This window comes from Oncorhynchus masou, chromosome 8 (genome assembly GCF_036934945.1).
Source record: "Oncorhynchus masou masou isolate Uvic2021 chromosome 8, UVic_Omas_1.1, whole genome shotgun sequence".
In the NCBI taxonomy this organism is placed as follows: Eukaryota; Metazoa; Chordata; class Actinopteri; order Salmoniformes; family Salmonidae; genus Oncorhynchus; species Oncorhynchus masou.
The window spans coordinates 35,894,519-35,904,723 of record NC_088219.1 but is presented as its reverse complement, the minus strand read 5'-3'; the positions used below and the strand labels follow the sequence as shown (position 1 = coordinate 35,904,723).

At 46.8% G+C, this 10,205-nt stretch overlaps 1 protein-coding gene across 1 annotated transcript in view; it reads left to right on the top strand.

Moving 5' to 3' along the window:
• LOC135543938 (substance-P receptor-like) overlaps positions 1-9,177 on the top strand; it is a 24,262-nt gene extending 15,085 nt beyond the window's left edge. The window contains exons 4-7 of the mRNA XM_064971260.1: positions 7,504-7,654; positions 8,381-8,586; positions 8,704-8,806; positions 8,965-9,177. Coding sequence (XP_064827332.1) covers positions 7,504-7,654; positions 8,381-8,586; positions 8,704-8,806; positions 8,965-9,177 — 673 coding nt within the window. The remainder of the gene's footprint in view (positions 1-7,503; positions 7,655-8,380; positions 8,587-8,703; positions 8,807-8,964) is intronic.
• Positions 9,178-10,205: the final 1,028 nt, after the last annotated feature.

The following is a 10,205-nucleotide window of genomic DNA, read 5'->3' as shown; positions in this document are numbered from 1 at the left end:
TTTTTCCATAGCGTTGAAGGTCCCGAAGCTTCTGCGCATGTCTTTATTCTGTACTTTGGACACTCTGCTATAATCGTAGAGAACAGGCTACTCTGGCAAATGGTTCTCGTTTTAATAAGGTCAGATCAAAGTGGAATCAATGTCTGCACGATCACATAATGATATTATTCTACCGAACAGAATATAGAAGCATAGCGTTACTGGAAGACAAAAACACCACCACATTTTTCTCTCATATGGCCAAAACTCAACTGCGTGCCACGTGGCAAAAGACACAGGTGGGCTATGCTACAGTTTGTTAACACCCTATGCTATACAATTCTCTCACTGTACATCATTGAAAACAACACTGTAAGCCCTATAACTCAACACGATCTTATATGCAGATCCCTGTTGAAACTGATTGAGATCAAATGGTTGATGCTGCAAGGCCCGTTTCACCGGGTAAAACTTGAAGAATTATCATTCACGATTGACAGTGAGATATGTGAAGGGGAAGGAGACCAACAAAATGTGAGTGTGATGTACAGGTATTAAGAAACACACGTGCAGAGCGTGATCCTCATATGCACAGCAGCTTTGGGACCTTTGGAAGAAGAAAAAAAGTCGGATCCCACAGCCAAAGGCTTTGTTTAATCATGTCACATGACTTGGCGTTTAACCTTTTATTTTAAGCCTTTTCCAAATGAGAATTAGACCAAAAATGTAAGCAATTGTCTGAGGATGTTGCCGGACCGTCTGATACATAAAGAAAAGGGGACAGTTTGATGAAAATGCTTGAAATATAGGTTCAAATCCAGGTTATGTGACATGATTAACCAAAACACAGGGCACTACATATGTTACAACCACATATGGTATATAATAGAAACATGTATTTGTTATTACAAATGAAGGTGCATATGCATGTTTTTCGAGAAACTCCATGACAACCTTTGAACGGAGAGTTAAAAGCCACTTTTGTTTCAATTATGCCTGTTTTCAGTCACTAGCCCACCCAGACTTTATGCTTGCGTTTGTAAATTCACTCTCGGGCTATCTACTCCAAATTCACTCGGGCTATCTACTCCAATTTCAGCGCACTCTCTTCTAACTGTGCCAGAAATCAGAATAACTGGTTAATTTACAAACAAGCAACGCCCATTGAATATGACCGGTGTCAGTAAACGTCTGCAAAACGTTGATAAGTTGTTGCCAGCAGCACAGTTACAGTCACCAGCTCTCTAGATAACATGAAAACAGCCTAACCAGCTTTGCTAGTGTGAGTAAAAGGGTCAGAGAGAGGTGTTCTCTCATTTGTGTCAGGAAGTAGCTAGCAAGGCCAGAACGCTTGGATCAACCCTACTCCTCGGCCAGAGCTGAACGTTCCGAGAGCGAAACGCTCTGCATTTACGAAAAGACAATCTGACAATGCTCTGACTTTACGAACACCCAGAGTGCAGAGTGAGCACACTCTGGCACTCCAGAGTGAATTTATGAAAACCCTTATGTCAATTAATTTGCATAACCAGGTAAACAGAAGAGGAGACAAGATAACTTGCAGTGACAGACTCACGGAGAGGCAGTTTAGGAGGATTTAGATGACACATCATCAACTTCAATAGCTGTTTAAACATTTTTTACAATTATTTATGAAATGGGCCTCCCGGGTGGCGCAGTGGTTAAGGGCGCTGTACTGCAGCGCCAGCTGTGCCATCAGAGACTCTGGGTTTGCGCCCAGGCTCTGTCGTAACCGGCCGCGACCGGGAGGTCCGTGGGGCGAAGCACAATTGGCCTAGCGTCATCCGGGTTAGGGAGGGCTTGGTCAGTAGGGATGTCCTTGTCTCACCGCGCACCAGCGACTCCTGTGGAGGACCGGGCGCAGTGTGCGCTAACCAAGGTTGCCAGGTGCACGGTGTTTCCTCCGACACATTGGTGCGGCTGGCTTCCGGGTTGGATGCGCGCTGTGTTAAGAAGCAGTGCGGCTTGGTTGGGTTGTGTATCGGAGGACGCATGACTTTCAACCTTCGTCTCTCCCGAGCCCGTACGGGAGTTGTAGCGATGAGACAAGGTAGTAGCTACTAAAACAATTGGATACCACGAAATTGGGGAGAAAAAGGGGTAAAAAAAATAAATATATATATATATTTATAAAATTATGAAAAATCTTTATAACATTCCACCCATGAGGCAACTGGAGAGCAATTTGGTGATTTAACTGCAGGAAAGTGGTCTGCCTGCTTGCTTATTGGATAATTTTTTGTAGCTCGTTTGCTAAATAGCTTTCTAGCAAGCTATGCTCAGGGGTGAAAATTTGGCAGAAACCTCAGTGTTCCTATCTCCTCTGTGCTTGGGGCTACAAACAAATGGAAAAATGCATGCAATAGCCTCTATCCCTAGCCAGTTCATGTAGGATCAGCTGCTAGATAATAGTAAAAAAAAATTAAGTGCTTTTCACAGTCATCCAAGTTGTCTATGTCATCGATATACACCACTACACCCTGCCCGTGCAGGTCCCTGAAAATCTTGTCTACGAAGGATTGGAAGACTGAGGCAGCATTCATCAACCTGTACGGCATGATGAGGTACTCATAGTGCCCTGAGGTGGTACTAAACGTCGTCTTCCACTTGTCTCCCTCCCGGATACGCACCAGGTTGTACGCACTCCTGAGATCCAGTTTCGTGAAGAAGCGCGCCCCGTGCATTGACTCAATCGCCATGGCGATAAGAGGTAGCGGGTAACTGTACCTCACAGTGATTTGATTGAGACCTCTATAATCAATGCATGGGCGCAGACCTCCATCCTTCTTCTTCACAAAAAAGAAACTTGAGGAGGCGGGTGAAGTGGAGTACCGAATGTACCCCTGACGCAGGGATTCTGAGAAATATGTCTCCATAGCCACCGTCACGAGGTCCACGTGACCAGCAGGTTATCCAACCGGATGGACAGATCCACCAGTTGGTCAAAGGTGATGGTGGCATCCCTGCAGGCCAACTCCCATCGGACGTCCTCCCGCAGGCTGCATCGATAGTGGTTGATGAGGGCCCTGTCGTTCCATCCTGCTCCGGCGGTCCAACGCCGCGACTCCTTCTCCCCACACGGCGTTTGCCCACTCCAGAGCTCTCCCCGAGAGGCATGAGACGAGGGAGGACACTCTCTCACCTTCCCAAAGGAGCTGGGTGAACGGTGGCCAGGTATAGGTCCAGTTGTAATAGGAACCCCTGGCACCATGCTGCTGTCCCATCATACTCCCTGGGAAGGGAGAGACGCATCCCACTGGGACTGGATCCGGATGGGCCGGGTAGAGGTAACCCCCAGTTGCGCTGGTCAAGGCGCTGGAGAGACTTCCTGTCTCTCCCAGCGGTCCATGGTCTGGACAACGCAATCCATCATGGCACCAAGATGATGAGCATAGCCGCGTGTTCCTGGATGTGATCCTCGACTCCTCTGACCGGGGTACCTGCTCCTGCTGACTCCATGGTGGGTGTGAGATTCTGTCAGGCATGTGCGTACTGGTGCTGGAGAGCAGAGAATTGTGAACAGGCGTACACACTTTATTTCGGCAGGAGAGACTATACAGACGGACACAGCTGCGTCCAAAAACATCCAACCAACAAGGCAAAGTGTAAAACTCGCACAAACAGTCACAACGTTCCAATGTATACAAACAGGCTTCGTGGAGATAATACGAGAGAAAACGCACGCAAGCCCAGTGCGTACAAAACGCGTACCACACAAACAATCTCACACAAAGACATGAGGGGGAACAGAGGAATAAATACATGTTGTGTGATTGGGGAATGAAAACCAAGTGGGCAGGGAACAAGACAAAACAAATGGATAAATAAAAAATGGAGCGGCGATGGCTAGAAAGCCCGAACAAAGTGAGGAGCCGACTTTGGCGGAAGTCGTGACAGTCATTCATAAAAAAACACAGAAATAAATATGTATATAAACTCAGCAAAAAAAGAAACGTCCCTTTTTCAGGACCCTGTCTTTCAAAAATAATTCATAAAAATCCAAATAACTTCACAGATCTTCATTTTAAAGGGTTTAAACTCTGTTTCCCATGCTTGCTCAATGAACCATAAACAATTAATGAACATGCATCTGTGGAACGGTCGTTAAGACACAAACAGCTTACAGACGGTAGGCAATTAAGATCACAGTTATGAAAACTTAGGACACTAAAGAGACCTTTCTACTGACTGAAAAATACCAAAAGAAAGATGCCCAGGGTCCCTGCTCATCTGTGTGAACGTGCCTTAGACATGATGTAAAGAGGCATGAGGACTGCAAATGTGGCCAGGGCAATAAATTGCGATGTCCGTACTGTGAGACACCTAAGAAAGCGCTACAGGGAAACAGGACGGACAGCTGATCGTCCTTGCAGTGGCAGACCACATGTAACAACACCTGCACAGGATGGGTACATCCGAACATCACACCTGCAGGGCAGGTACTGGATGGCAACAACAACTGTCCGAGTTACACCAGGAACGCACAATCCCTCCATCAGTGCTCAGAATGTCCTCTCAGACTGTGGCTGAGAGAGGCAGGACTGAGGGCTTGTATGCCTATTGTAAGGCAGGTCCTCACCAGAAATCACCGGCAACAACGTTGCCTATGGGCACAAACCCTCTGTCGCTGGACTAAACAGGACTGGAAAAAAGTGCTCTTCACTGACGAGTTGCGGTTTTGTCTCACCAGGGGTGATGGTCGTATCCGCTTTTATCGTCGAAGGAAGGAGCGTTACACCGAGGCCTGTACTCTGGAGCGGGATCGATTTGAAGGTGGAGGGTCCGTCATGGTCTGGGGCGATGTGTCACAGCATCATCAGACTGAGCTTGTTGTCATTGAAGGCAATCTCTACGCTGTGCATTACAGGGAAGACATCCTCCTCCCTCATGTGGTACACTTCCTGCAAGCTCAACCTGACATGACCCTCCAGCATGACAATGCCACCAGCCATACTGCTCGATCTGTGGGTGATTTCCTGCAAGACAGGAATGTCAGTGTTCTGCCATGGCCAGCGAAGAGCCCGGATCTCAATCCCATTGAGCACGTCTGGGACCTGTTGGATCGGAGGGTGAGGTCTCGGGCCATTCCGCCAGAAATGTTCGGGAACTTGCAGGCGCTTTGATGGAAGAGTGGGTTAACATCTCACAGCAAGAACTGGAAAATCTGGTGTAGTCCATGAGGAGTAGAGGCACAGCAGTACTTAATGCAGCTGGTGGCCACACCAGATACTGACTAACTTTTGATTTTGACCCCCCCCTTTGTTCAGGGACACATTATTACATTTCTGTTCGTCACATGTCTGTGGAACTTTAGTTTATGTCTCAGTTGTTGAATCTTGTAATGTTCATACAAATATTTAGACATGTTTGCTGTAAATAAATGCAGTTGACAGTGAGAGGACATTTATTTTTTTGCTGAGTTTATATATACACTAACTGGTCACAAGTTCTTCTTTATTAAGAGCGTCTGCTAAATGACTTAAATGTAAATGTAATTATTTTCTACATTGTAGAATAATAGTGAAGACATCAAAACTTTGAAATAACACATGGAATCATGGAGTAACCAAAAAAGTGTTAATTAAACAAATCAATATATATTTGAGATTCTTCAAAGTAGCCACCATTCGCCTTGATGACAGCTTTGCACACTCTTGGCATTCTCTCAACCAGCTTCATGGGGTAGTCACCTGGGTCCGGATTCACAAAACATTACTACCGAAAAAAACGTAAGAAGTTTCTTAAGGAAAAAAATAAGAAGGTCATAAGATAGTTCGTAAACGCAATTCCTCAAAATGTTCTTAGGAATTTGTGGTTCTCTTAGGAACTTCGTAAATATCTTCTTATGTGTCATTGACATTCTATGTGTCATTTGAGACACATATGTGTCATTCTATGTCATTTGAGATTCTACAAATAGCCACCCTTTTCCTTGGGGTGGCCTACCCCTTCGGGGCTGAGCCGTAGTTGCTCCTAGATGTTTCCACTTCACAATAACAGCACTTACAGTTGACCGGGGCAGCTCTAGCAGGGCAGAAATTTGACGAACTAACTTGTTGGACGTTGAAAGTATTGGACGTTGAAAGTCACTGAGCTCTTCAGTAAGGCCATTCTACTTCTAATGTTTGTCTATGGAGATTGCATGGCTGCGTGCTTGGTTTTATACACCTGTCAGCAACAGGTGTGGCTGAAATACCTGAATCCACTAATTTGAAGGTGTGTCCACATACTTTTGTATATATAGTGAATGTACATGTCCATTGCCTCTGACTCGATGACGATGGCAGTATTACCAGTTCATGTTAATCAGTTCATTATCAGTTCAAGTATCATTAGTTCATGGTAATTCATTAACTTGACATTTTTTTAACTCGAAAAACCTTATTTGTCAATTGCCCAAGAACCACAAAGTGGTCTTTTTAGCTATTAAAAAATTCTTTATTACAGAATTTACTCTACTAATTACCTGACGTTATTGATTTTATAGTTTATAAACACACACACACACACATGCATGTGGATGCACATGGTCCTGGCTTTTTTCCTAGTTGTCTCGGGCCGGGATTCAATCCGATTACGGGTTCTAGGCATTTACACTTCTAAAGGAAAAGTTGCGGTAAATCCCAGTAAACGCTGCTTATATCGGCTCAATCGGAAATTGCCTTTAAAAGCCGCAATGCCTGTAACCCGCGATCGGATTGAATCCCGGCATCACTAGTTTCACAGTTCTCGCTCTCGCTGTCCCCACTTTTTCTGCCTCTCTCTCTCACTTGTACTTGCTGTTTTTCTCACCCTCCACCTGCTCTCCCTCTCCACTCTCTCTCTCTCTCCCTCTCCCTATCTCTCCCTCTCCCTCTCCCTCTCTCATGAGTATATGTGTGTGTGTGTCTCTGTGTGTCTGTGTGTTATTTAGTATCTCCATTAGTCTCAGGTGTTGAAGGAATTGAAGTCATTTCCATAAGCAGCTGACTCCCTGTAGTTAGTCTGATGGTAAAGTTAGGGGCTATGAGATGATAAATCCTCGTGACCTTCCCTCCTTCCTCTTCCTCTTCCCTCCCCCTCTCCTCTCCTGCTCTCAGTTAATTGATTTCATGCATCTTTCAGTGAGTCTTGCTACTCCCTGTAGCGAGACCGATAATCAATCAGCAGACAGTGTGTGTGTGTGTTTGTATGTGTGGACAGGCGGACGCAGAGATAAGGAAGCAATTCAGAACTCTGTTCCACTAGACTACTATCTGACTGACATCCCTGTCCGACTTTCTCATTTGTGTGTAATAATTTGGCGGGTCCCTGTATTTGTATAAGTGTGCATTTTTACGCATGTGTGAATTGGAAAAGTTTTTGCATATTCCACTCTCCCTGAGACACCCTCGGAGATTGTGGTCATAGCCAGGGATCTGCCAATATTAATGGCGACACTGGAAAAACTAGGGTTAAGTGCCCTTGCTCAAGGGCACTTTGACAGATCTGTGTGTGTGTCTAACTGACTCTCTATGTGTGTAGGTACTATTTGTCTGTGGTGATCCTTTGCTATTTCCTGCCGCTGTGCATTATGGGATGTGCCTACCTGGTGGTGGGCTTGTCCCTGTGGGCGGGGACAATCCCTGGAGACTCCACCCACCGCTACCGAGAACAGCTCATCGCCAAACGCAAGGTAGACACACAATCAACCACACACACACACACACACACACACACACACACACACACACACACACACACACACACACACACACACACACACACACACACACACACACACACACTCTCTCTCTCTCTCTCTCTCTCTCTATTTCTCCCTCCCTTCCTCTCTCTCTCTCTCTCTCTCTCTATTTCCCACTCCCTTTCTCTCTCTCTATTTCCCACTCCCTCTCTCTCTATTTCCCACTCCCTCTCTCTCCCCCTCTCTCTCTCTCTTTCTCTCTATTTCCCACTCCCTTTCTCTCTCTCTCTCTCTCTCTCTCTCTCTCTCTCTCTCTCTCTCCCCCTCTCTCTCTCTATTTATCCCCCCCTTTCTCTCGCTCTCTCTATTTCTCTCTCCCTTTCTCTCTCTCTCTCTCTCTATTTCTCCCTCCCTTTCTCTATCTCTCTATTTCTTCCTCACTTTCTCTCTCTCTATTTCTCCCTCCTTTTCTTTATTTCTTTCTCTCTCTCTCTCTATATATATATATATATATATTTCTCCCTCCCTTTCTCTCTCTCTATTTCTCCCTCCCTTTCTCTCTCTCCCTCCATCCCCCTCCCCTCTCTCTGCGTAGTGAAGATGATGACCATGCGTGACGATTGACGTACGCCCACACGCACACAGCAAGGAACCTCTTAAATGAATATTCTTAGGCAAATCCCTGAATTTCCTTCAACTCTCTAACCTCCCTCTCAGGTAGTGAAGATGATGATCGTGGTGGTGTGTACGTTTGCGGTGTGCTGGCTGCCGTACCACATCTACTTCCTGCTCCAGCAGTTCCACCCTGACCCCATGCAGCTGTTTGAGTGGCGCTACATCCAGCAGGTCTACCTGGCTGTCATGTGGTTGGCCATGAGCTCCACCATGTACAACCCTATCATCTACTGCTGTCTCAACGACAGGTGGGCTTACGTACATACACAGACATCCACACACCGTTCGGTGGGTGGCTATGAGCTGGTCCCATTTGTCTCTTTGTTCCTCTGTCTGTCTCTATACGTATATGTATCCCTCTCTAGGTTCAGAGCAGGCTTTCAGCAGGTGTTCTGTTGGTGTCCGTGTGTTCCTGCAGGCTCCTACGAGGGACTGGAACTTAAGTCCACCAGCTACCTACAAACTCAGGTGTGTGTGTGTGTGTGTGTGTGTGTGTGTGTGTGTGTGTGTGTGTGTGTGTGTGTGTGTGTGTGTGTGTGTGTGTGTGTGTGTGTGTTTCAAGTCCGTGTACTTTGTATATGCATGAATGTGTGTATAAACTTTGTCTCCTTTATCTCGGTTTCCAGGTGAGTGTGTACCGAGCCAGCCGGACAGAGACCAGTGTGTCGACGGTTCTTCAGCCCACTGAGGAGGAGTGCTGTGGGGCCGAGCTGCCAGCTAGCGCCCCTATCAGCCAGACAACTCTGGAGCTCACCTCCATGGACTCACAATCAGCCCCAAACACCCCCGACAGCCCTGTTTTTTTGCGGCCGACGCAACATGGATTAGTAGCTCAATAAACGCCTAACTGGACTGGTGTCTGAAACATTTCTGCAGGTTTATGTGCATTAGTACGGTACCAACTAGTTCACCAAGAAGTATTAAACAGGACTAGCATCGAGAGCGCTTCTGTAGGCAGACGTGGTTTTGGTGGACTACGACCTGCAGTTCTATTATCCTTGTCTAGTATACCTGACCAGGCCAAGTGGGGAACACATTAAGGATTCTTTCCATCATTCACCACACCATCCCTGTGTACCCCCTGCCTCACCCCCCCCCCCCCTGCATTCCAGAACCATAGGGCTGTGTTTGGAACACTCCGACCGCCACGTCCCTCAGCAACAACAGCAGCCACGGGTCTCTCGCTAAGAAAACACTGATGATTGTGTGTGCGCGTGCATGTGTGTGTGTGTGTGTGTGAACAGTGTCAGGCAGGGTGTGTGCCTGCGTGGATTTGTTTCTTCGTGCAAGCGCGTGTTGTGTGTGTGTGTGTGCGTGGGTTCATTTGTGCAAGTGTGCGTGTGTGTGGATTTCTGCGAGGTGATGTGTGCTGGCCCAGCACTTGTTGTCAGGGATTGCTGCTCAAAGCCGACAATGTGCGGAGCAGGGCAGATACACTACATGACCAAAAGTATGTGGACCCCTGCTCGTCGAACATCTCATTCCAATATCATGGGCATTAATATGGAGTAGTTCCCCCCTTTGCTGCTATAATAGCCTCCGCTCTTCTGGGAAGGCTTTCCACTAGATGTTGGAACATTGCTGTGGGGACTTGCTTCCATTCAGCCACAAGAGCATTAGTGAGGTCGGGCACTGATGTTGGGAAATTAGGCTTGGCTCGCAGTCGGAGCTCCGATTCATCCCAAAGGTGTTCGATGGGGTTGAGGTCAGGGCTCTGTGCATGCCAGTCAAGTTCTTTTCACACCGATCTCGATCACCATTTCTGTATGGACCTCGCTTTGTGCATGGGGGCATTGTCATGCTAAAACAGGAATGGGCCTTCCCCAAACTGTTGCCACAAATTTGGAAGCACAGAATCATCTAGAAT